This window comes from Hypanus sabinus, chromosome 4 (assembly GCF_030144855.1).
Source record: "Hypanus sabinus isolate sHypSab1 chromosome 4, sHypSab1.hap1, whole genome shotgun sequence".
Classification (NCBI taxonomy): domain Eukaryota; kingdom Metazoa; phylum Chordata; class Chondrichthyes; order Myliobatiformes; family Dasyatidae; genus Hypanus; species Hypanus sabinus.
The window spans coordinates 1,554,399-1,582,329 of record NC_082709.1 but is presented as its reverse complement, the minus strand read 5'-3'; the positions used below and the strand labels follow the sequence as shown (position 1 = coordinate 1,582,329).

The 27,931-nt window shown below is 44.6% G+C and overlaps 2 protein-coding genes across 5 annotated transcripts in view; both read left to right on the top strand.

Moving 5' to 3' along the window:
- Nucleotides 1-27,931, top strand: part of LOC132392440 (uncharacterized) — a 490,427-nt gene that overhangs the window by 215,904 nt on the left and 246,592 nt on the right. The gene's annotated exons all lie outside the window — the stretch shown is intronic.
- mgat5 (alpha-1,6-mannosylglycoprotein 6-beta-N-acetylglucosaminyltransferase) overlaps nucleotides 1-27,931 on the top strand; it is a 231,252-nt gene that overhangs the window by 177,560 nt on the left and 25,761 nt on the right. For all 4 annotated transcript variants that reach the window (XM_059966266.1, XM_059966269.1, XM_059966268.1 and 1 more), the window contains one exon: nucleotides 22,304-22,437. In XM_059966266.1, the coding sequence (XP_059822249.1) occupies nucleotides 22,304-22,437 (134 nt within the window). The remainder of the gene's footprint in view (nucleotides 1-22,303; nucleotides 22,438-27,931) is intronic.

The following is a 27,931-nucleotide window of genomic DNA, read 5'->3' as shown; positions in this document are numbered from 1 at the left end:
CCCCATCCCTTATCTATCTATATTTATTTATTTATTTCATTTTTTCTCTTTTCTTTCTCTCTCTGTCCCTCTCACAATCACTCCTTGCCTGTTCTCCATCTCCCTCTGCTGCTCCCCTCCCCCTTTCTTTCTCCCTAGACCACCCATCCCATGATCCTCTCCCTTTCCAGCTGTGTATCCCTTTTGACAATCAACTTTCCAGCTCTTAGCTTCATTCCTCCTCCTCCTGTCTTCTCCTATCATTTCGGATCTCCCCTCCCCCTCCCACTTTCAAATCTCTTACTATCTCTTCTTTCAGTTAGTCCAAAGGGTCTCAGCCCAAAACATCAACTGTACTTCTTCCTATAGATGCTGCCTGGCCTGCTGCGTTCCACCAGCATTTTGTGAGTATAAAAAGAAGACAGCTTTATAGAGTGGACATCAGAGGAACAGGCAACAGAGTAGAGAGGGTCAGCATAGGACAGTTTTGGCGATAATGGTTCAAGGCGAGGTAAGTTACTTGTGAAGAAGACGAACATAAAGTATGTCTGTGAGGCCAGTATTTTGTACCGGGTATCAGATGTGGGGTATCCATGAGACTCCCGGCCTCCCAGATGGCCACATCTGCACCGGGTGTGTCGTGCTGCAGCTCCTTAGGGACCAGGTTAGGGAACTGGAGATGAAGCTCGATGACCTTCATCTTGTCAGGGAAAGTGAGGACGTGATAGAGAGGAGCTATAGGCAAATAGTCACACCGGGGCCTCGGGAGATAGCTAAGTAGGGAACAGTCAGCGGAGGGAAGGGCAAGACTCAGATACTAGAGAGTACTCCTGTGGCTGGCCCCCTTGATAATAAGTACTCCTGTTTGAGTACTGTTGGGGACAACTACTTGGGAAGGGCAACAGTGACCGGGCCTCTGGCACAGCGTCTAGCCCTGTGGCTCAGAAGGGTAGGGAAAGGAAGAGGATGGCAGTAGTGATAGGAAACTATAATTAGGGGATCAGACAGGCAATTCTGTGGATGCAGGAAAGAAACACGGATAGTAGTTTGTCTCTCAGGTGAGAGGGACTGGGATATATATGATCACGTCCACGATATCCTGAAGTGGGAAGGTGAACAGCCAGGGGTTGTGGTACATATTGGTACCAACGACATAGGTAGGTCCTGAAAACAGACTACAGGGAGTTAGGAAGGAAGTTGAGAAGCAGGACCTCAAAGGTAATAATTTTGGGATTACTGCCTGTGTCACATGACAGTGAATATAGGAGTAGAGTGAGGTGGAGGATTAATGCGAGGCTGAGGGATTGGAGCAGAATGCAGGAGTTCAGATTTCTGGATCATTGGGATCTTTTTTGGGGCAAGAGTAGCCTGTACAATAAAGACGGTTTGCACTTGAATCTGAGGGTGGATCAATATCCTGGCAGGAGGTGGGGCGTTGCTAAGGCAATTGGGGAGAGTTTCAACTAGAATCGTTGCAGGTTGAGAACCGAATTGAAAAGACGGAGGAAGGGGTGTTGGGCTCACAAATTGAGAAGATTTGTAGACAATGTGAGAGGGACAATAGCGAAGAGGTACACTCAGGCTGAAGGTTTGAGATGTGTCTATTTTAATACAATTAGTATCATGAACAAAGCAGATGAGCTTAGAGTGTGGATCAGTTCTTGGAGCTGTGATGTTGTGGCCATTACAGAGACTTGAATGGCTACTTAGAGTGCCAGGCTTTAGATGTTTCAGAAAGGACACAGAGGGAGGCAGAAGAGGTGGGGCATGGCACTGCTGATCAGAGATAGTGTCACGGCTGCAGAAAAGGAGGAAGTCATGAAGGGATTGTCTACTGAGTCTCTGTGGGTGGACGTTAGAAACAGGAAGCAGTTAATAACTCTACTGAGTGTTTTCTATAGACCAACCAATAGCAACAGGGACATCGAGGAGCACATAGGGAGACAGGTTCTGGAAAGATGCAATAGTAACAGTGTTGCAGTGATGGGAGATTTTAATTTCCCAAATACTGATTGGCATCCTAGAGCAAGGAGTTTAGATGGGGTAGGTGTTAGGTGTGTTCAGGAAGGGTTTCTAACACAATACGTAGATAAGCGTACAAGAGGAGAGACTGTACTTGATCTGGTATTGGGAAATGAACCTGGTCAGGTGTCAGATCTCTCAGTGGGAGAGCAGTTTAGAGATAGTGATCACAACTCTAACTCCTTTACCATAGCATTGGAGAGGGATAGGAACGGACAAGTTAGGAAAGCGTTTAATTGCAGTAAGGGGAAATATGAAGCTCTCAGGCGGGAACTTGGAAGCATAAATTGGAAATAGATGTTCTCAGGGAAATGTACGGGAGAAATGTGGCATTCTGCATAGGTGCGTTCCAATGAGACGGAAAGGATGGTAGGGTACAGGAACCATGGTATACAAACGTTGTTGTAAATCTGAGTCAAGAAGAAAAGAAAGGCTTACAAAAGGTTCAAAAAACTAGGTAATGATAGAGATCTAGAAAATTATAAGGCTAGCAAGAAGGAGCTTAAAAATGAAATTAGGAGAGCCAGAAGGGAGCATGAGAAGGCCTTGGTGAGCCGGATTAAGAAAAACTCCAAGGCTTTTTACAAGTTTGTGAAGAGCAAGAGGATAAGACATGAGAGAATAGGACCAATCAAGTGGGACAGTGGAAAAGTGTGTATGGAACCAGAGGAGATAGCAAAGGTACTTAATGAATACTTTGCTTCAGTATTCTCTACGAAAAAGGATCTTGACGATAAGAGGCGTGACTTACATCAGATTGAAAAGCTTGAACATATAAATATTAAGAAAAAGGATGTGTTAGAGATTTTGGAAAACATCAAGTTGGATAAGTCACTGGGACTGGACAGATATACCCCAAGCTACTACGGGAGGCGAGGGAGGAGATTGCTGAGCCTCTGGTAATCATCAGTGGCGACTGGAGAGGTTCCGGAGGATTGGAGAGTTGTAGAAGTTGTTCCCTTATTGAAGAAAGGGAGTAGAGATAGTCCAGGAAATTATAAACAAGTGAGTCTTACCTCAGTGGTTGGTAAGTTGATGGAGAAGATCCTGAGAGGCAGGATTTATCAATATTTGGAGAGGCATAATCTGATTAGGACTTGTAAGCATGGATTTGTCAAAGGCAGTTAATGCCTTATGAGCCTGATTGAATTTTTTGAGGATGTGACTGAACACATTGATGAAGCTAGAGCAGTAGATATAGTGTTTATGAATTTTAGCAAGGCTTTTGATAAGGTACCCCAAGCAAGGTTTATTGAGAAAATAAGAGGATACGGGTTCCAAGGGGACCTTGCTTTGTTGATCCAGAACTGGCTTGCCCACAGAAAGCAGGGAGTGGTTGTAGACAGGTCATATTCTGCTTGGAGATCAGTGACTGATGGTGCATCTCAGGGTTCTGTTCTGGGACCCCTTCTCTGCGTGAATTTTATGAATGACCTGGATGAGGAAGTGGAGGGATGGGTTAGTAAGTTTGCTGATGACACAAAGGTTGGAGCTGTTGTGGATAGTGTGGAGGGCTGTCAGGGGTTACAGCAGGACATCGATAGGATGCAAGACTTGGCTGAGAAGTGGCAGATGAAGTTCAACCCAGATAAGTGTGAGGTGGTCCACTGCGGTAGGTCAAATATGATGTCAGAATGTAGTACTAATGGCAAGACTCTAGACAGTGTGGAGGATCAGAGGGATCTGGGGGTCCAAGTCCACTGGACATTCAAGACTGCTGCACAGGTTGACCATGTGGTTAAGAAGGCATACAGTGCATTGACCCTCATCAGCTGAAGGATTGAGTTCAACAGCTGAGAGGTAATGCTGCAGCTATATAGGAACATTTGGAGTACTGTGCTCCATTGTGGTCACCTCACTATAGGAATGATGTGGAAACCATAGAAAGAGTGCAGAAGAAATTTACAAGGATGTTGCAATGTTGCCTGATTTAGGGAGCATGCCTTACGAAAATAGGTTAAGTGAACTTGGCCTTTTCTCCTTTCTTTTCTTTCTAAATCTTTTTATTAGTATTAGTAATATAGACAGAATACAAATGATATATTGATAAAGAAATTACCAACATACACATTCCATTACATATGAAAAAAAAACATACATAATAGTTACAATATATATGGGTTTACCAAGACCTAAGCCATAAGATATATGTATGGACATAGTAAATCTAAATATTTCATAATGTATAATATAAAGAAAACAGAAAAAGGAAAGAAAAAAAACAAAAACAAAAAAATTTTATAATGCAAAACTAGCTAATCTAATAACTATAACTAGTAAGTAATAAAAAAAGAAACAAAAAAAAGAGAAGGAAAAAAAAAGGGGGGCTGTTTATAATATCTCACAAAAATAAGTATTCATCAATGCCGTCACTTCCGGTCCTCTCAAAATACATAAGCTAAAAGCTGGAAAATCAAATGAACTTGGCACAGGGTCATATTACATCATATGAAAATGTTGAATAAATGGTCTCCATAACTTTTCAAATTTAATAGAAGTCTCAAAAGTACCACTTCTAATTTTTTCTAAATTTAAACATAACATAGTTTGAGAGAACCAATTAAATACAGTGGGAGGATCAATTTCTTTCCAATTCAACAATATAGATCTTCTAGCCATCAGGGCTTATTTCAAAACTTTATAATATAATTATGAAGATACGTTCAGAGCCTCTTTATAAGACTAAAAAGAATTGGGAAAGAGAGCTTAGTTTTAGTATTTCTAGTGAGAATTGGGATAGAATTCTTCAATTAGTTAATACATCATCGTTATGTGCCAAACATTCACTAATACAATTTAAGGTCGTACATAGGGCCCATATGTCCAAGGATAAATTAGCTCGTTTTTACTCTCATATAAGTCCTGTTTGTGATAGATGTCATTCTGAAATTGCGTCTTTAACTCATATGTTTTGGTCGTGTTCATTTTTGGAGAAATATTGGAAAGATATTTTTGATATTATTTCTGCGGTTTTGAATATCGATTTACAACCTCATCCTATTACCGCAATTTCTGGTTTACCAATGTTAGACTCACTGCATTTATCTTCTTCAGCCCGTCAAATGATTGCATTTCTAACTCTGATGGCCTTTTCTCCTTGGAGCGACGGAGGATGAGAGGTGACCTGATAGAGATGTATAAGATGATGAAAGGCATTGGTCGTGTGGATAGTCAGAGACTTTTTCCCAGGGCAGAAATGACTAACACGAGAGGGCACAGTTTTAATGTGCTTGGAAGTAGGTACAGAGAGGGTGTCAGGGGTAAGTTTTTTATGCAGAGAATGGTGTGTGCATAGAATGGGCTGCCGGCAACAATGGTGGAGGCGCATACAATAGGGTCTTTTCAGAGACTCCTGGGCAGGTACATGGAGCTCAGAAAAATAGAGGACTTTGGGTAACCCTAGGTAATTTCTAAAGTAAGTACATGTTTTGTACAGCATTGTGGGCCGAAAGGCCTGTATTGAGCTGGAGGTTTTTCTCTGGTTGTATGACTGGAAGACTGCAAATGTCAATTTACTCTGTAAACAGTAGTTGTCATTTACTTGGATTTTCAGAGGGCATTTGTTAAGGTGCCACACAAGATGCTGTTTAACAAGATAAATCCTCTGACATGGAAAGCGGAATCAGCATGAGCTCAAGAAATACAGCTACAATCTGCGCAAAGTCATCAAGGCAGTGAAACAACAATCCACACTCAATTCTCCATCATCAACAAATGCAACTTATAGCAAGGTCTGCACACCATCGCAGACTTCAAAACTAAACGCAGTGAAGTTTCCAACATCCCTGCCTGTCTCCTAGAAAAGCTGTATCTTTTTTACGCTTGATTTGATGTCGCCAACGCTGAGCCCCTGAGGAGACCTGAAGCTTGGTCATCTCGAAGGCTGAAGCATGCAAGTGTTTCCAATGAGTGGACAGTCTCAAGGCTGCAGGAATGGGTGGCATCCCAGGGTGGGTACTCAGGATGTGCGTGGCACAACTGGCAAGTGTGCTTACAGACATTTTTAATCTCCTCCCAGCGTGGAGTGCCCTCCTGCTTCAAATCATCCACTGTTGTTCTGGTACCTAAAAAGACCAAGATAACATGTCTCAACAACTGACATCCTGTTGCACTCACCTCAATTATAAGCAAATGCTTTGAGAGGCTGGTCAAGGACTACATCTGCAGCATGCTGCCACCCAAACTGGACCCGCTACAGTTTGCCTACTGACACAACTGATCAACAGATGACACAATAGTCCTTACACACCAGGAGAAGAGGGATGCTTATGTGAGAATACTGTTCTTGGACTAGTTCAACATTCAACACCATGATTCCCTCCAGGCTCGACAAGAAGTTCAGAGACCTCGGCCTTCACCCTTCCTTCTGCAGCTGGATCCTGAACTTCCTGTCAGATTGCTGGCAGGTGGTAAGAGTGAGCTCTCACACCCCTACCCTCTGACCCTCAACACTGGTGCCCCTCAGCTGTGTCCTAAGCCCCTCCTTTACTTTCTGTATACCCATGACTGTGTCACCACCCACAGCTCCAATCTATTAATTAAATTTGCTGACGACACTATACTGACAGCCTGATCTCAAATGATAATGAGGCAGCCTACAGAGAAGTTATCACCCTGTCTCCAGTCCTCCTGTAATCCACAACCAGCTCCTTTGTTTTTAAAACATTGAGGGAGAAGTTGTTTCCTTGACACCACTGTGTCCGGATCTTTTTCTGGTTGGCTGTCAGAGACTAGTGGTGTACTGCTGTGCTCGATGTTGGGACTTCTTTTTATGTTGTATATCAGTGATTTAGATGATAGATTGCTTTTTTGTCAAGTTTGCAGATGATACGAAGATTGGTGAGCGAGCAGGTAATGTTGAGGAACCAGCTCGACTGCAGAACGACTTAAACAGATTAAGAGAATGGGCAAGATAGTGGCAAGTGATATACACTGTTGGAAAATGCACGGTCATGCACTTTGGTCGAAGAAATAAATGTGCAGACTATTTTCTAAATGGAGAAAATCCAAAAATCTGAGATGCAAAGGAGCTTGGGAGTCCATATGCAGAACACCAAGAAAGTTGACTTACAGGTTGAATTGGTGTGAGGAAGGCAAATACAATGTTAGCATTTCTTTCAAGAGTTCTAAAATATAAGAGCAGGGATGTGATGCTGAGGCTTTATAAGGCACTGGGTGAGGCCTCACCTTGAGTATTGTGAAGAGTTTTGTGCTGCTTATCTAAGGAAAGTTGTACTGGCATTGGGAGTGTTTTGAGGAGGTTCACAAGGATGATTCTGGGAATGAAAGGGTTATCTTATGATTGTATGAGAAACGTTTGATGACTCTGGGCTTGTAGTTGCTGGAAATTAGAAGGATGATGGGGGATCACATTGCAGACCTTTAATGTTGGAAGTCCAAGACAGAGTAGATCTGAAAAGGGTGTTCCCCATGGTGGGGGAGTCTAGGACAATAGGGCACATCGTCAGGTTAGAGGAGCATCCATTTAAAATAGAGATGCAGAGAAATTTCTTTAGTCAAAAGGTGGTTAATTTCTGCAATTTGTAACCATAGGTAGCTATGGAGGCCACGTTGTTTGATGTATTAAGGTAGAGATTGATAGGTTCTTGATTGGACGCAGCATTAAAGATTATGGGGAGAAGGCTGGGAAGAGGGGAAAAATTGAGGACGGGGACAAAAAATAAGCCAAGATTGAATGGCGAAGCAGATTTGATGGGCCAAATGGCCTAATTCTCCTCTTGTGTCTTATGGTCTTATGATATGAAGATAGGTGAAATGGTAGGTCGTCCTGAGGAACCAATGCAATTGCAGCAGGACTTAGACAAATTGGAACAGTGGGCAGAAAAGTGGCAGATGGAATACAGTGTTGAGAAATGTATGATGCATTTTGGTAAAAAGAAACAATAGTGTAGACTGTTATCAAAATGGGCAGAAAATTCAAACATCAGAGGTACAGAGGGACTTAGGAATCCTTGTACAAGACTCCCAGAAGGCTAATTCACAGATTGAGTCTATGCTAAAAATGGAAAATACGATGTTACCATTTATCTTCAAGGGGAAAAAAAGAGAGAATCAAAGATTATGGGAGAAGGCCAGATAGCGGGGATGAGGAGGGAAAGGAAAAAAAGCATCAACTATGATCGTATAGCGGAGCAGACTTGATGGGCCAAATGACTTATTTCTGCTTCTGTGTCTTAAGGTTTCTTGGTTAGGAAGTCCAACACCCTGTTATACTATTGTCCCATGGACTTTAGTGAACCAAACTCCTACGCCTTGGTCTAAATGCACAGTGGTGTATTTCAACCGAGGAGTAGGAGTTTGTTCCCTAAGGCTCGTGGGACAATGGTGTTAAATGCTGAGCTGAAATCCAGAAACAGCATTCTGACATAATTGCCCTAGTTTTCTAGGTGGATCAGGGACAGGTGCATAAGAGATGCTATGACATCTGTCGGAGAGTGGTTTTGTCGGTGAGCATATTGGTGAGGTCCATTGTGACAAGAATGGAGTTTTTGATATGTGCCATTATCAGCTGTTCAAAAACCTTCATGATGAATGGTGTCAGTGACACTGGGCTATAGTCGTTTAGTTCTAAATGTGTAGAGTTCTTTGGTACAGGGATGATGGTAGCTGATTGAAGGTATGTGGGGACAACTGCCTGGATATAACCATAACCCTACATTCCTTTCCTGTCAATATACCAATCCAATTTTACTTTAAATGACAATACCGAACCTGCCTCTATAACTTCTACTGGAAGCTCATTTCACACAGCTACCACTCTCTGAGTAAAGAAATTCTCCCTCATGTTACCCTTGAACTTTTGTCCCAAGTCTCAACTCATGCCTCTTGTTTGAATCTCCCCTACCCTCAATGGAAAAAGCCTGTCCACGTCAACTCTATCTAACCCGTTCATAATTTTAAATACCTCTATCAAGTCTCCCTCAACCTTCCACGCTCCAAAGAATAAAGACCTAACTTGTTCAACTTTTCCCTGTAACTTAGGTGCTGAAACCCAGGTAACATTCTAGTAAATCTTCTCTGTACTCTCTCTATTTTGTTGACATCTTTCCTATAATTCGGTGACCAGAACTGTACACAATACTTCAAATTCAGCCTTACCAATGCCTTGTACGATTTTAACATACATCCCAACTCCTATACTCAATGCTCTGATTTATAAAGGCCAACATACCAAAAGCTTTCTTCACCACCCTATCCACATGAGATTCCACCTTCAGGGAACTATTCACCATTATTCCTAGATCATTCTGTTCTACTGCATTCTTCAATGCCCTACCATTTACCATGTAGGTCCTATTTGGATTATTCCTACCAAAATGTAGCACCTCACACTTATCAGCACTAAACTCCATCTGCCATCGCTCAGCCCACTCTTCTAACTGGCCTAAATCTCTCTGCAAACTTCGAAAACCTACTTCATTATCCACAACGCCAGCTACCTTAGTATCATCTGCATACTTACTAATCCAATTTACCACCCCATCATCCAGATCATTAATGTACATGACAAACAACATTGGACCCAGTACAGATCCCTGAGGCACACCACTAGTCACCGGCCTCCAACCTGACAAACAGTTATCCACCACTACTCTCTGGCATCTCCCAACCAGCCACTGTCGAATCCATTTTACTACTTCAATATTAATACCTAACGGTTGAACTTTCCTAACTAACCTTCCGTGCGGAACCTTGGCAAAGGCCTTACTGAAGTCCATATAGACAACATCCACTGCTTTACCCTCGTCAACTTACCTCGTAACCTCTTCAAAAAATTCAATAACATTTGTCAAACATGACCTTCCACACACAAATCCATGTTGACTGTTCCTAATCAGACCCTGTCTATCCAGATAATTATATATACCATCTCTAAGAATACTTTCCATTAATTTACCCACCACTGACATCAAACTGACAGGCCTATAATTGCTAGGTTTACTCTTAGAACCCTTTTTAAACAATGGAACCACATGAGCAATATGCCAATCCTTCGGCACCATCCCTGTTTCTAATGACATTTGAAATATTTCTGTCAGAGCCGCTGCTATTTCTACACTAACCTCCCTCAATGTCCTAAGGAATATCCTGTCAGAATCTGGAGATTTATCCACTTTTATTTTCCTTAAAAGCGCCAGTGCTTCCTTCTGTTTAATCGTCATAGTTTCCATAACTTCCCTACTTCTTTCTCTTACCTTACACAATTCAATATCCTTCTCCTTAGTGAATACCGAAGAAAAGGAATTGTGCAAAATCTCCCCCATCTCTTTTGGCTCCACACATAGCTGTCCACCCTGATTCTCTAAGGGACCAATTTTATCCCTTACTATCCTTGCTGAGGGTAGCAGACACCAACAGAATCAACAAACTCATTCGTAAAGCCCGTGATGTTGTGGGGGTGGAACTGGACTCTCTGACAGTGGTGCCTGAAAAGAGGATGCTGTCCAAGTTGCATGCCATCTTGGACAATGTCTCCCATCCACTCCATAATGTACTGGTTAGGCACAGGAGTACATTCAGCCAGAGATTCATTCCACTGAGATGCAACACTGAGCATCATAGGAAGTAATTCCTGCCTGTGGCCATCAACTTTACAACTCCTCCCTCAGAGTGTCAGACACCCTGAGCCAATAGGCTGGTCCTGGACTTATTTCCACGGCATAATTTACCTATTATTATTTAATTATTTATGGTTTTATGTTGCTATATTGTCTACACTGTTTTTGGTTGGTGTGACTGTAACAAAACCCAATTTCCCTCAGGATCAATAAAGTATGTCTGTCTCTCTGTCTTTTGCTATTAATATAACTGTAGAAACCCTTCGGATTTATTGCCAAAGCAACCTCGTATCTTCTTTTAGCTTTTCTAGTTTCTTTTTTAAGATTCTTCTTACATCCTTTATACTGTAGCGGTGTGCTACAAACAGCGCTAAAATTACGACACGGAGTCGGTAACTGCAGTCGAAGGAAAAACTTTATTCGAAAACTTCAGCCTCACTTTTAAGCCTCTGTCAACCGGCCCCCCATGGCGAAGAGGCTCCAAAGCTCTGTGCTCGCAAACCCCCGTAGGCTATCTAATTGTGAGTCGGTTCGCATACGCTAGGAAATGAGCCGCCACATAACCCCCCCCCAGAACCGGCGATACACCCCCCAATGTCCACAGCCTGGGCCAGAACCTGCTTGGGAGGTCGGCCTCTGCGCCGAGGCGCCGGAAACTCGGCCGGTTGCGCCAGGTCCACATGGGCCGGCTTGAGGCGGTCCACCGTGAAAACCTCCTCCTTCCCCCCAACGTCCAGCACGAACGTGGACCCGTTGTTCCGGAGCACCGTAAACGGCCCCTCGTATGGCCGCTGCAGCGGTGGCCGATGCCCGCCCCTTCGTACAAACACAAACTTACAGTTCCGTAGGTCTTTGGGTACGCAGGTCGGGTGCCGCCCATGCTGTGAAGTGGGTATGGGGGCCAGGTTACCGAGCTTCTCGCGAAGTCTGCCCAGGACTGCAGCGGGTTCTTCCTCTTGCCCCCTCGGGGCTGGTAGGAACTCCCCGGGGACGGCCAGGGGCGCGCCGTATACCAACTCGGCCGACGAGGCGTGCAGGTCGTCCTTGGGCGCTGTGCGGATGCCGAGAAGGACCCAGGGAAGCTCGTCCGCCCAGTCGGCTCCTCGCAGGCGGGCCATGAGGGCCGACTTCAGGTGACGGTGGAAACGCTCCACTAGCCCGTTCGACTGTGGGTGGTAGGCAGTGGTGTGGTGCAGCTGAGTCCCCAAAAGGCTGGCCATAGCTGACCACAGGCTGGAGGTGAACTGGGCGCCTCTGTCGGAGGTAATGTGGGCTGGTACACCAAAGCGGGATATCCAGGTGGCGATCAGGGCTCGGGCGCAAGATTCGGAGGTGGTGTCGGTGAGCGGGACCGCCTCTGGCCATCTTGTGAACCGGTCCACGATAGTCAGGAGGTAACGCGCTCCGCGCGACACTGGCAGGGGGCCCACGATATCCACATGAATGTGGTCGAAACGCCGGTGGGCGGGATGGAACTGCTGCGGTGGGGCTTTGGTGTGCCGCTGAACCTTGGCCGTCTGGCAGTGCATGCACGTCCTGGCCCATTCACTGACCTGTTTGCGGAGTCCGTGCCAAACGAACCTGCTGGAAACCATCCGGACAGTTGTCCGGATGGAGGGATGCGCCAAGTTATGAATGGAGTCGAAAACACGTCGCCGCCAGGCTGCGGGGACGACCGGACGGGGCTGGTTGGTGGCGACGTCACAGAGTAGGGTCCTCTCACCTGGGCCCACGGGGAGGTCCTGGAGCTGCAAACCAGAGACTGCAGTCCTGTAACTCGGAATCTCCTCATCTACCTGCTGTGCCTCTGCCAGTGCCTCAAAGTCTACCCCTTGGGAAAGGGCATGAACGGTAGGGCGAGAGAGCGCATCCGCCACGACATTGTCCTTACCCGAGACGTGCCGGACATCCGTTGTGTATTCAGAGATGTAGGACAGGTGGCGTTGCTGGCGGGATGACCAGGGGTCGGATGCTTTCGTAAACGCAAAGGTAAGCGGTTTGTGGTCCGTGAACGCGGTGAAGGGCCGACCTTCTAGGAAGTACCTGAAATGCCGGATTGCCAGGTAGAGCGCCAACAGTTCCCGGTCAAAAGCACTGTACTTGAGCTCGGGTGGCCGCAGGTGTTTGCTGAAAAACGCCAGGGGTTGCCAGCGACCTGCGATGAGCTGCTCCAGCACCCCACCGACTGCCGTGTTTGATGCGTCCACTGTGAGGGCGGTAGGGGTGTCCATTCTGGGATGTACTAGCATTGCGGCGTCAGCCAAAGCTTCCTTCGTTTGAACGAAAGCGGCGGCGGACTCCTCGTCCCAGGTAATGTCCTTGCTCGGACCCGACATCAGGGCGAACAGGGGGCGCATGATCCGGGCAGCTGAAGGGAGGAAGCGGCGGTAGAAATTGACCATACCTACGAATTCCTGAAGGCCTTTGACCGTGGTGGGTCGGGGGAAGTGGCGGACCGCATCTACCTTAGCGGGCAGAGGGGTTGCCCCGTCCTTAGTAATCCTGTGGCCCAGGAAGTCAATGGTATCAAGTCCGAACTGGCATTTGGCAGGGTTGATTGTAAGACCGTACTCACTCAGTCGGGCGCAGAGTTGACGGAGGTGGGACAGATGCTCCTGACGACTGCCGCTGGCTATGAGGATGTCATCCAAATAGATGAACGCGAAGTCCAGGTCCCGTCCCACCGCGTCCATTAACCGCTGGAACGTCTGTGCGGCATTCTTCAGGCCGAACGGCATGCGGAGGAACTCGAAGAGGCCAAACGGGGTGATGAGAGCCGTCTTGGGGACGTCGTCGGGATGCATCGGGATTTGATGGTACCCTCGGACAAGGTCGACCTTGGAGAAGATCCGGGCGCCGTGCAGGTTTGCCGCAAAGTCCTGAATGTGCGGCACAGGGTAGCGGTCCGGTGTGGTAGCCTCGTTCAGCCTGCGGTAGTCGCCGCACGGTCTCCAGCCCCCCGTCGCTTTGGGCACCATGTGCAGGGGGGAAGCCCAGGGGCTGTCGGACCGCCGGATGATCCCCAATTCCTCCATTCTCTGGAACTCCTCCTTCGCCAGTCGGAGCTTGTCCGGGGGAAGCCGCCGAGCACGGGCATGGAGGGGTGGTCCCTGTGTCGGGATGTGGTGCTGTACGCCGTGCCTGGGCATGGCTGCTGTGAACTGCGGTGCCAGAACCGATGGGAACTCCGCCAGGACCCTGGTGAAGTCGTTGTCGGACAGCGTGATGGAGCCGAGGTGAGGGGCTGGCAACTGGGCCGCGCCCAGGGAGAACGTCTGAAAGGTCTCGGCGTGTACCAGTCTCTTCCTGGGCAGGTCAACCAGCAGGCTGTGAGCTCGCAAAAAATCCGCACCCAGAAGCGGTTGGGCTACGGCGGCCAGGGTGAAGTCCCACGTGAACTGGCTGGGGCCGAACTGTAGCTGCACCTGACGGGTGCCATAGGTCCTTACTGTGCTGCCATTCACGGCCCTCAGGGGGGGACCCGGTGCCCTGCTGCGAGTGTCGTAACTTGTCGGAGGTAAAACGCTGACCTCAGCCCCAGTATCGACCAAAAAGCGGCGTCCCGACCTGCTATCCCACACATACAGGAGGCTATCCCGATGGCCAGCCGCCGTAGCCATCAGCGGCGGCTGGCCCTGGCGTTTCCCGGGAACTTGCAGGGCGGGCGGCAACGGCGGGCTTCTGCGCCCCACCGCTGGTGGTAGAAGCACCAGTGGTCATTGGGCCGGGGGTTAGTGGGCTCTGCGGCCGGGCCTGGACTGGTTTGCTGCCGGGAGCGTGGCTGGGTGATCTGTGCGATGGACGTCCCGCTCACCTTTTTGGCGTTCCACAGCAAGTCCGCCCGGGCTGCCACCTTCCGGGGGTCACTGAAATCCGCGTCGGACAGCAGCAGGCGTATGTCCTCGGGCAGCTGCTCCAGGAATGCCTGCTCAAACATGAGGCCTGTGTGTCCCTCGGCCAGAGACAACATCTCGTTCATTAAAGCCGATGGAGGTCTGTCGCCCAAGCCATCCAGGTGCAGTAAACGGGCAGCCCGCTCGCGCCGTGAGAGTCCGAAAATCCTGAGGAGCAGGGCTTTGAATTCCGTGTACTTGCCGTCTGCCGGGGGCGACTGTACGAACTCCGCGACCTGGGCAGCTGTGTCCTGGTCGAGGGAGCCCACCACGTAGTAGTAGCGGGTGTCTTCTGAGGTGATCCGGCGAACGTGGAATTGGGCTTCGGCTTGCTGGAACCATAGGTCCGGGCGCTGTGTCCAGAAACCCGGCAGTGTCAACGAAACCGCATGAACAGAGGCGGCGTCGGTCATTTCTGGTCCAAAAATCGTTTGGACCGTCGGGGTCACCAATTGTAGCGGTGTGCTACAAACAGCGCTAAAATTACGACACGGAGTCGGTAACTGCAGTCGAAGGAAAAACTTTATTCGAAAACTTCAGCCTCACTTTTAAGCCTCTGTCAACCGGCCCCCCATGGCGAAGAGGCTCCAAAGCTCTGTGCTCGCAAACCCCCGTAGGCTATCTAATTGTGAGTCGGTTCGCATACGCTAGGAAATGAGCCGCCACAATACCTCATTTACTCCATGCTGCCTATATCTATTGTAGATATCTCTCTTTTTCCAAACCAAGTTTCCAATATCACTTGAAAACCATGGGTCTCGCAAACTTTTAACCTTTCCTTTCAACCTAACAGGAACATAATGATTCTGTACCCTCAAAATTTCACCTTTAAATGGCAGCCATTTCTGTATTACATCCTTCCCATAAAACAAATTGTCCCAATCCACTCCTTCTAAATCCTTTCGCATCGCCTTCAAAGTTAGCCTTTCTCCAATCAAAAATCTCAACCCTGGGTCCAGTCCTATCCTTCGGCATAATTATATTGAAACTAATGGCATTGTGATCACTGGACCTGAAGTGCTCCCCAACACATACCTCCGTCACCTGACCTATTTCATTCCCTAACAGAAGATCCAACACTGCCCCTTCTCTAGTTGGAACCTCTATGTATTGCTGCAAAAAACTATCCTGCACACATTTTACCAACTGCAAACAATCCAGCCCTTTTACAGTATGGGCTTCCCAGTCTGTGTGGAAAATTAAAATCTCCCACAATCACAACCATGTGCTTACTAAAAATATCTGCTATCTCTTTGCAAATTTGCTCCCCCAATTCTCACTCCCCATTAGGTGGTCTATAATAAACCCCTATAAGTGCTACTACACCTTTCCCATTCCTCAATTCCACCCAAGTAGTCTCCCTAGATGAGCTCTCTAATCTATCCTGCTAGAGCACCGCTGTAATATTTTCTCTGACAAGCAACGCAACACCTCCCCCTCTTGTCCCTCCAATTCTATCACACCTGAAGCAACAAAATCCAGGATTATTTAGTTGCCAATCACACCCCTCCTGCAACTATGTTTCACTAATAGCTACAACATCATATTTCCATGCTCTAAGCTCATCCACCTTTCTTACAATGCTCCTAGCATTAAAATAAATGCACTTAAGAAATTCTCCACCTCTTCCTCTGTTTATCTCTAATAGTACAAAGAACTTTACTGTCTTCTTTTTCTTCCTTCTCCCATACATCTGTTCCTAAACTCTGTTTCCCCTCCCCGCCTCCCCATATCTAGTTTAAATCCACTGGAGCCTCTCTAGCAAACCTACCTGCAAGAATACTTGTCCCCCTCCAGTTCAGATGTAAACCGTTCCGCCGGAACAGGTCCCATCTTCCATGGAAAACTGCCCAATAATCTATAAATCTGAAGCCCTCTGTCCTGCACCATGTCTTCTGCACTATCTTACTATTTCTAAACCCACTTGCACGTGGCACGGCACTGGTAGCAATCCCGAGATTGCTGACCTGGAGGTCCTGTCCTTTAATTTGGCACCTAGCTCCATAAACTCACCTTTCAGGACCTCCTCACTCTTCCAACCCATGTCATTGGTCCCTACATGGACCATGACATCTGGCTGCTCACACTCCCTCTTGAGAATACTGAGAACTCAGTCCGAGATGTTGCGGACCCTGGTACCAAGGAGGCAACAAACCATCCGGGATTCTCGATCTCTTCCACGGAACTTTCTATCTGTCCCGCTAACTATTGAATCCCCTATCACTACTGCTCTCCTCTTTTCCCTCCTTCCCTTCTGAGCTGAGGGTCCAATCTTGGTGCCTGAGATGCAACCACTGCAACTTATCCCTGGTAGGTCGTCCCCACCAACAGTATCCAAAACGGTATACTTAATTGTTGATGGGAACGGCCACAGCGGTGCCCTGCTCTTCCCTCTTCTGACAATCACCCAACTACCTGTCTCCTGACTCTTAGGGGTGACTATCTCCCTGAAACTCCTGTCTATTTTTGCCTCTGCCTCCCAAGTGATCCGAAGTTCATCCAGCTCCAGCTTCAGTTCCCTAACACGGTTTGTCAGCTGCAGCTGGATGCACCTTTTGAAGGTGTAGTCATCAGGGACAGCTGTGCTCGCCTTCACTTCCCACGTACTGCAAATGGAGCACTCAACTGCCCTAACTGCTGCCTCCATTACCTACTCCTAAGCTTATTAGATTAATTAAAGGAGCTTATCCAACCTTACCTCACCTGACTGAAGCTCATACTCAGCCTCTGCTCACTATTTAAATTCTCCGGCTGCCTCACGGGCCGACTTTCACACGCTAGCGCAGTTGAGCTGGAGAAGGGAGAAGTTCTGTATCACTTTCGCCAATCACCTTTCCAGCTGTCAGCTTCATCCCACCCCCTCCAGTCTTCTCCTGTTATTTTGCATTTCCCCCTCCCCCCACTACTTTCAAATCTCTTACTATCTTTCCTTTCAGTTAGTCCTGATGAAGGGTCTCAGCCTGAAACGTCGACAGAGCTTCTCCTTGTAGATGCTGCCTGGCCTGCTGTGTTCCACCAGTATTTTGTGTGTGTTGTTTGAATTTCCAGCATCTGCAGATTTCCTTGTGAATTTGTATACCTGCTCACTGCTGTTTTCACGGACATCTTCAACACAGTACTCTTCCCCAGTGCTTCTCCTTATAGATGCTGCCTGACCTGCTGTGTTCCACCAGCATTTTGTGTGAGGTGTATACATACCCTGACCTGTGGTGTCTGGCCTGGCATCCTTACAGGGTTGACTCTCTGCAGAGTCCTTCTCACATTTATTGCCGTTACAGATAATGGCTGCTGACCTGGAAGTGGTGTAGCTTTTATGATTGGCGTTGTGTGACTTGAAGCTTGCATAAAAGTTGTTTAGAGCTTTGGAGAGAGAGGTGCCTTTGGTATAGCCAACACTGTTCTTCCTTGAATAATCAGTATTGCTCTTTGGTGCCCAGCCTCATGCGCTGGGGATCATTATCAGACAGGTGTTCCTGAACTTTTTGTGTGTTAGCGATGTTTGCTTTCCTGATGCATAAGATGAGGTTTCTCCTGGCTGCTCTGAACTGTTCTATCTCCAGACTTGGAGGCAGTGTCCTGGGCTTTTAGTAGGGAATACACCTCTGCATTCAAACAGGCCTTCTGCTTAGGCTGTGAGATAACCGTTCTTGAGCTAACTACACACTTACAGATGTAGCAGGTGACATATGAAACATACAGTATTCCTTGAGGTTTTTGTCTTCTCATTTGTGATGACCTCCTTGAACATCTGCCAGTTAATTCATTCAGAATACAAATAATGGGACACAGGCGAGTGGGCAGGGCAAAACCAGATGCAGAAGGGAATCAGTGAATAGGGAGGATAAGAGTGCCCCTACTGCAAGCAGCAGCGTTGGGTGTGGGGGTAAAGTTTTGATGCCCTCAGTCATTTCAGTAACTTCAACTTTACATCAACATGAAGTTTCTATACACCTTAATCCCTCATCAGGAAGGCCTTCTGGTTTTTTCTGGAACTAAGCTCCAACCTGTTCTATTCCATTAACTCTTATCTACTCGGCTGAACCTTTCTTACCCCATTCTCTTTCTGTTCATCATTTTTGTTTTTTCCTACTCCCAATCAGATTCCACCTACAGTTCTCTGACCCATCCTTCTCTTGTTCTACTATATGCTGGCAAACCTTCTTCTTTCCCTCTCAAGTTTGATGAGGTTCTTAATCCAAAATGTTGAATTTAACTTCCACTCAATCCAAAGCCAAAATATTATGCAATATTCCAGACAGGAATCCATAGGCCTTTTCCTGACATGGCATGATCTGACACTGATTTCAGCTTGCAAGATGAAGTGCAATCCAATTTTCATTTTGTAATTGTTTTTTGAATTAGTCCATTAAATCTTTTTGCTACTTTAACGTCACTTTTTTCTTGCTGTTTTGTGTTTGAATCTTCTCACTAATTTTTAGCTGTAACCTATGGCTAATCAAGTTAATCTAATTATAGATAAATTCATTGTTGTAATTTTCAGAGGATGGAATGAGGAGGTTGTATTGTAAAGCTTTGAATGGCACTGTTGCAAAAGGATATCCTTTAATTTGGAAGCTGGAAGAAGCAACTAAGGAACTTATTTATTTTGAATGGAATAATTCAAAATAACGTGAACTGAAAATATTGGAGTAAAAATCAGAGTAACCATAACTTGAATCTTTATTTATTTTTGTGGAAATAAATATCTTTCTGAATAAATGACTCAAGTTTTGCTCAGCTGATGTACCTTGATTTTATCTTCAGTTCCTCAACAATAGTATTAGCATTAGAAGAATTGTTGGTGCTAGAGCCACATATTCCATGCAGGGATATAAAGTGATAAGTACAGGGAACATCCACTTTACAAGGAGGTTGCATTTTTAGAAAACAGTTTGAATTACAATTTTTCATAGCACAAAGTCACTTCATATACCTGGGCATCATGAAATAGGAGATTTTGTGTTTACATTCTTCTTTTAGTATCTCAAAAGTTTTGTGTGGTAATTTATGAATTTTGTAAAGGTAAACTTCTGTTACCCAAACTGCCATACCACACAGGTCTCACCTATGTTTCATTGCATTGGCAAATAGTCCAGTGTTGAGTAATCTTTATGTATTGCTTCAAAAGTATAAATGGTGATAATTAGAATAAGTTGTGCTGCCAATAGATACAACAAATTGTAAGTTCCCTTTATGTTATACTGATAGGATGAGGAAAACAAATAAGACTTGTTCACTATGGTCTGTAATCCATTTGATTGTTTTAGGTGTTGCCACAAAAAGGTCACCAGCTCTTCCCCCCCACCCCCCACCCCAACCCTTACCGCCAAACAAAGAAGCATTTCAGACACAAATTGAAATCGTGGTTAAATTTTGATCTGGCTGTGAAAAGGTAATGCTGTTACATAGCTGCAGTATTTCCACCCACCAAAATGCTTCTGGCAATTTGTAGACAACAGTGTTTAAATTGTATTGAAAGCACAATAAAGTTCCTTGAAATCAGTGCTATTTGTTTGAAGTTCAAACTTTTCTAAGTCATGAGGACCTATTTGGGGGTGCTTCAGGTTTGAAATCTCGCCTGAGGCAGATTCATAGACAAATTGTCTGGGATTAATGTACATGATTATGATAGTTGATCATTAGCTTCAAATGTCAAGCAACTTCACTAGTTTTTGGACTTCAGTCCAAGATAATGTTTTCAAATAGGAGAATTCTAGTACACTTTCATGTCAGTTAGGTATGCAAAATATGCTGCAAAGTGCAGTGGATACTGTTTAATTACGACACATCAGGACCAGTACATTTTAGCCCAATTAAGCACCTGCTCCAATTAGCCAAAGTTGCATGGAAATAGTTAAAAAAGTATAAAAAGGACGATCTACTGTTTAACTGAGAAACAAATTGTGCATTTAAATGAAATACAGAACAAAGTAGAATACTACCAATAACACTATGATGAAGCTGTGTATTAGTTACCTCTAGTTATTGATGGAAGAATTCATCCAGTGTACACTGCCGTGTTCTTTTAATTGACTAAAATCAGCAGTTACACCTGGTGTAGATAATGGACTGCCTTCATATAGTTTTTGACAATTGCATCCTTCCAATTTCTTCATTATTCCTAACTTGTTGAAGTAGTGAAATTGTTTTAGTTTCACTCCCAGCTGTTTCTGGCATCTCCAAGCCTGACTGCTTGAAACTGCAGTGAGCAAAATTCTTCTAACTTGTCTAACTACTTATCTTTCACCAACTATCAGCGACAAAAACCACTGCATTTTGAACAGAAGCACTTGCAAGTGATGCTATTTAAAAACTGTTCACTCTAAACATGGCATAGTGTATATTAGCCATGCAAGTGCACACATCTGATGCGAGTTAAAAACATTTTGGCAACAGTCTGTGCCCCAGTTAAGCAACAGTCTGTGCCCCAGTTAAGCAACATTATGTCCCAAATAAACGAAGGTGATCCTAACTATTTTCTGATCATTTTTTTTTCCATGAGTGGTCTGAAATAAGTACCTGCCCCAATTAACTGAGGGCTTAATTAAGTGGAATTCACTGTACTACTCTGAAATTTATTTTACACAAGAACATAAGAAATAGGAGCAGGAGTAGGCCATCTGGTCCATCGAGCCTGCCCCGCCATTCAATAAGATCATGGCTGATCTGTCCATAAACTCAGCTCCATCTATCTGCCTTTTCTCCATAACCCTTAATTCCCTTACTATGTAAAAATCTATCTAACTCTATCTGAAATATATTTAGTGAAGAAGCCTCAACTGCTTCCCTGGGCAGAGAATTCCACAGATTCACCACTCTTTGGGGAAAAACAGTTTCTCCTCATCTCCATCCTAAATCTTCTACCCTGAGTCTTGAGGCAATGTCCCCTAGTTCTAGTCTCACCTACCAATGGAAACAACTTTCCTACTTCTATCTTATCTATCCCTTTCAAAATTTTGTATGTTTCTATAAGATCCCCTCTCATTCTTCTGAACTCCAGGGTGTAAAGTCCCAGGCGACTCAATCTCTCCTCATAGGTTAACTCCTTCATCCCTGGAATCAACCTGGTGAACCTCCTCTGCATGGCCTCCAAAGCCAGTATATCCTTTTCTTGCAGGCATTCACAGGAGAACAAAGAAATACATTAGAATCAATTAAAACCACAAATGAACAAAGAATGACAAGCAACCATTGTGCAAAAGAAGACAAACTGTGAAAATACAATAAAAACTAAAAATAAATAAATTGAGAGCAAGTTCTACGAAAGTTAAAATCTATTAGATGATTCATTTTGAATCCCAGCTAATTTAAATATAGGAGGTAGAATCTTATACTTGCATGTTTTTTTAGCTGGGCCATGCTCAAAATGTAGGCCCACACAGCTGATGGGTACTTTGAGTGCTTTAAGTATGTTTGTATTCATAAGCTTGAATGTTATGGAAGTAAAAATATTTAAGACAGACAAATCCTAGAAGTGTGGTCTAAATGCGTTAAGTGCATATCTTAGCAGGTCTGCAGATTTAATAATATTGAATAAATATAATTTTATTATTTTTCTCCTGTTTACGTTGAAATTTTATGTGTAATATTTGAGATTAGTGTTAGGTAATTTATTTTAAATGTATGGTGAAGGATAGGTAATGTTACCTGATGTAATATAACTAACATTTCTTTTGTTATTAGTGCTGGTAATTCTGACATTACTGTGATTATCAAAAGATCTATTGGCATTAAATATTAATTACAAGCTTACAGAAATGTTCTATCATATTGTACTATTTCTAATCAAGTTGTTAAATCAGTTCTCTTTCATGTTGACCCTTTTTACAGCTCATACACCAGACAACAGTTTCCTCGGATTTGTGGTTGAACAATATCTCAATGCCAGTGAGATCAGTCATCCAGATGATATCAAAAGACAGAATCAGTCCTTAGTGTATGGCAAAGTAGATCACTTTTGGAAGGTAAATACAACCATGTTTCCACACATTCAATAATGGCTTTGAATTACATTTTAATGAGATCATTGTTACATTACAATTCAATTAAGTAATCCAAACACAGCTCCATTCATTCATGGGTAATGTGGTTATTATTGTCACAGATAAAGAGAAACAGGGAAATTCCTTTGGCACTTTATAATCTTTGACTGGATCATCTCTTTATCTTCTAATCTTGAGGAACACAAGTTAAATTTGGGAAACTTACCTTGTAAATTTAAATTTCAATCCTGCTTTTACCTCGGTGAATATATTTTAATTCTTGTTACCTGTGACATGGTGAAATTTCAAATACTTGATTTGAAATTGAATTGATAAAATAGTAGGTCAAGTATGTTACTCTCAAATCTTTTTTTCTCCCTGTAACATATTTGAACCTGTCATATTTGAAAGAGAAACTGTAGAGTTTTGCCTGATGTCTTGCACATTTGACAGTGTGATTTTTTTAATAAGAAGTTATCTGGTAATCTTGTTGCATCTTGGAACTTGTCAGTTTATTGGTGTTTTCCACCTCACAGTATTATCCTTCACAATATGAATAAATGTGAAGTTATTATGTGAATAAATGTGAAGTTATCCACTTTGGAAGCTGGAACATGAGGGCAGAATATTGTCTGAACGGTGTTGAGTTAGGTAAGGGAGAAATGCAAAGAGACCTAGGAGTCCTAGTTCACCAGTCAATGAAGGTGAATGAGCAAGTGCAACAGGCAGTGAAGAGGGCAAATGGAATGTTGGCCTTTGTTACAAGGGGAATTGAATACAAGAGCAAGGATGTTCTTTTGCATTTGTACTGGGCCCTGGTGAGACCACACCTGGAATATTGTGTACAGTTTTGGTCTCCAGGTTTAAGGAAGGACATTCTGGCAATTGAGGAAGTACAGCGTAGATTCACTAGGTTGATTCCTGGGATGGCAGGGCTGTCTTACGCAGAGAGATTGGAGAGATTGGGCTTGTACACGCTGGAATTGAGGAGATTGAGAGGGGATCTGATTGAAACGTTTAAGATAATTAAAGGATTTGATAGGATTGAGGCAGGTAATATGTTCCAGATGTTGGGAGAGTCCAGTACCAGAGGGCATGGATTGAGAATAAGAGGTCAGTTATTTAAAACAGAGTTGAGGAAGAGCTTCTTCTTCCAGAGAGTTGTGGAGGTGTGGAATGCACTGCCTCGGAAGACGGTGGAGGCCAATTCTCTGGATGCTTTCAAGAAGGAGCTGGATAGATATCTGATGGATAGGGGAATCAAGGGATATGGGGACAAGGCAGGGACTGGGTATTGATAGTGAATGATCAGCCATGATCTCAGAATGGCGGTGCAGACTCGAGGGGCCGAATGGTCTACTTCTGCACCTATTGTCTATTGTCTAATATATTTTGGCTTAAAGCACTTTTGGATATCTTGAAGGAGTTATAAAAGCTATAGATAGAAGTATTTAAAATAAAATAATGAGGGGGATAGATCGAGTTGACTTGGATAGGAGTAGGGGAGATTCAAACAAGAGGACATGATTTGAGAGTTAAGGGGCAAAAGTTTATGGGTAATACGAGGGGGAATTTCTTTACTCAGAGAGTGGTAGCTGTGTGGAATGAGCTTCCAGTAGAGGTGGTAGAGGCAGGTTCAGTATTGTTATTTAAAGTAAAATTGGATTGGTATATGGATAGGAAAGGAATGGAGGGTTATGGGCTGAGTGTGGGCCAGTGGAACTAGGTGAGTGTAAGCGTCGGCATGGACTAGAAGGGCCGAGATGGCCTGTTTCTGTGCTGTAATTGTTATATGGTTATATGTTATATATAAGCCATTATATATAAACATGGAATCTGCAGCAAAGAGAAAAAACTGCTTGAGGAACTTTTTTTTTGTTTGACTGTATTTTACTGATACCTTGTATGTGCCTTGTGCTGTTGGTTCTGTGTTTTGCACCTTGGCCCCAGAGTAATGCTGTTTCTTTTGGCTATATTCATTGGTATTCATGTATGGTTGAACTCAGGAGGTCAGGCAGCAACTGCGAAGGGAAATCAAGCACTGGTGTGTCATATCAAGGCCCTTCATCTGGATTGAAATTATAGAGGGGATATAATCAGTAGAAAGAGTTAAGGAAAGGGGTGGGAAAAACCTGGCAGTGGATTCACGTGCCAAGTGGTTGACTGGCAGATGGAATTAGTTGGCAGAGGGAAGGGTGGAGATGATGACAGAAACTAGAATATATAAGTGGTGAAACAAATGGCTACGTAATATGGAATAGATATATACTTTATTGAACCCAAAGGAATTTACAGTGTCACAGTAGCATTACAAGTGAACATATAGGCAGTCCTCGGGTTACGTATGAGTTCCGTTCCTGAGTCTGTCTTTAAGTCGGATTTGTACGTAAGTCAGAACAAGTACATCCGGTATTATTTAGCGTCAGTTAGTCAAACGTTTGTCTTAGTATATAGTATATATTTTACCTTTCTGTGCATATAAAACACTTAAGAAATGTATGTATTCTAATAATTAAACCACTGTGTTGCTTAGTAATAATTGTAGCTTTCATCGGAGCATGGCCTTTCACATGCTTCATTATTCTCACTTTATCCTTTAAAATTGTTCCAATCGTTCACCGACTTTAGCCTAATGCTTTTCCAATGACCGATGGCATTTCACCTCTTTCCAAATGCTTTATTATTTCCACTTTATTTTCAATCGCGATTACTTCCCATCAACGGAACAGAAACACTGTGGGCGGCGGGTCCCAACCTCCGCTAGCTTCTGAGGTCCGCTGGGTCCTAAGGACCACAGCATTGAATTCCCCAGGTTGGAAAGTCCACCGCACTGAGACAGGTTAAATGGGACATATGGGAGCTGTGCTGGGTTTGGGTACTGTATTTGATCCTCCACAATATTCCGCATGGGAATTTAAACTGGAGGTGGCAGTGTTTTTTTTTACAAGGTTGAGTTGTGAACTCGACATCAACCCAGCACGGGAGCGATCTGTCACTGGATCGACCTCGAGAACATCCGTTCTCGAGCCCAGCGCTGATCTCACTACGCCACCAGTCAACCAGAATGGTGGGGGGTGGGGTCATGGTGAACCTTGCTAAGAAAAGTTTAAGCCAAATGCAAAGTTACACACTCAACACAGTGTCAACGGCAACAACTTAAAATGGCGGACGGCGTCACGATCTGACTTAAAATGGCACACGGCATTCTCCTTCCTCGGTTCGTTAAGTACGAGTTGTCCGTAAGTCGGATGTTTGTAACTCAGGGACTACCTGTATATACAAATACTAGAAGAGAAGCAAGAAAGAGTAAAAAAATAAGTTACCTCAAATATTCTAACCGGAGGGGGACATCACTTCCCTGGCTATAGATTGACTCATTAAAAGCCTAATGGCCGAGGGTAAGAATAACCTCATATAGTGCTCTGTTAATGAAAAGGTGCTCTTTGGTTCAGCCAAAGTGGCATGCAGAGAGTGAGAAACGTTTTCCAAAATTGCCAGGAATTTCCATCGAGTCATTTGTTCCATCACAGCCTGCAGCGTGTCTGGTTTGACTCCTATTTCAGAGCCAGCCTTTCTAATCACTTTATTGAGCCATGTTGATGCCGTTGCCCCAGCACACCACCACATAGAATATTGTACTAGCAACAACAAATTGGTAGAACATGTGAAAGAGAGGCCTGCATACTCCAAAGGACCTCAGTCTCTTCAAGAAGTAGAGGTGTCTCTGGCCCTTCTTGTACACAGCCTCTGTGTTGGTGCTCCTCTCGTTGACCATCCAGGTACATCCACAAGTACCTGTAGGTCCTCATCACATCTATGTCCTCACCATCAATTGTAAAAGCAAGCAGTGCAGGCTTAGTCTTCCTAAAGTACATCACCATCTCCTTAGTTGTACTGATGTTGAACTGCAGATGATTCAGCTTGCACCATTTGACAAAGTACTCCATCAGGGCCCTTTTTTCATCCTCCCTCCCTCCCTTTATACAGCCGCTATTGCTGATAAAAAGGGAAGGTGAAGTGTACAACCAAATAAGAGAAGAATGGTTGATAGATGAGAAAGTAGGGGTAGGGAGAGTGGGAACAGAGAACCCAATGAGAGGGCTATGGATGACAGGCAGATGGAAGAGGAAAGAAAATAGGTAATAGGAAGATGGGTGGCAGTGGTGAAAATGGTAGGATCTGGATAGATCAGAAGGAGAGAGAAAGGGATATAAAGGGAACAGTTCAACTGATAATGAGGAATCCAGCATTTATGCTGTTCAGTTGTTGACTCAACAACTGTGGGGAGAGCATGACCTCTGGCTGAAGACCAAGATGGCAGTCTACAGAGCAGTCGTCCTGACTTCTCTGCAGTGTGGCTGCGAAACATGGACCCTGTACCACAGGCACATCAGGATGCTTGACCAGATCCACCTACGATGCCTTTGCAAGATCATGGGCATCTCGTGGCAAGGCAGAAGTGCTACAAAGGGCCGAGAGCTCCGGCACAGAGTCATGGATAATTAAGGCATGGTTTTGGCATGTGGTCCAGTTGGAAGACAACTGCCTTCCAAAGATGGTATTGTTTTCCGAGCTGGCACATGGCACCAGAAAGCAAGGAGGCACCACAAAGTGCTATAAAGACTGTGTGAAAGCACCCTTGAAAGCATGCAATATCCTTGTGACTGGTTGGGAGGCTTTGGTCAAGGACTGCAACACCTGGCACCTGGCAGTCTACAAAGGCACCAGCACATTTGAAGAGCAGCGGCTGAAAGATTTTGATCAAAAGTGCCAGGACTGTTAGGAGAAACAGCCCGACCTTTGGGCACATCTGTGCCAACCCAAATTGGGCTTCACTGTCATCAGAGGCATCACTGACATAATCATCATCATCATCATCGTTCTCGACAGACTTCCAAGAAGACACTGGCAGAATACGTGGTGCTGTTTTTCTAATTTGTTTGGTCACAATGGTATAGAGGAAGCTGAAGACAGATAAGTCAGAATTGGAAGAAGAATGAAAAAGCCTAACAATAAAAAGTCCTTTGCTGACAGAGTGCAGGTGCTTACCAAGTCTGACTTTGCGTCACTGATCCCACTGATCATGATGAATGTAACATAAAAGATTAGATGTGCATTTGAATCTCTGTCTCGCCTGAAGAGCTGTAGGTCCCTGAATGAAGGTAAAAGTGTTACATCTATGGTTACAGGGTAAAGTGCCTAGGGAAGGGGAGGAATGAGCGTTAGAGTCATGAAGAAAGTATTCCCCATGAAAAGCAGAAGGGCACAGGAAGGGGAAGTTGTGACTAGTATTGGGATCGCATTATATTTGGCAGAAATATCAAAGAATGATTTGCTGAAGGCTGCATGGATGAAAGCTATCCCTGTTCTTCCCTGGGGGAGATGGGACTGCAAGCAGCAGGAGATGCCAGTGAGGAATCCATCAATAACAGTGAGCTGGGAGGGGGAAGAAGCCACATTTCATTAAAATGAGGAC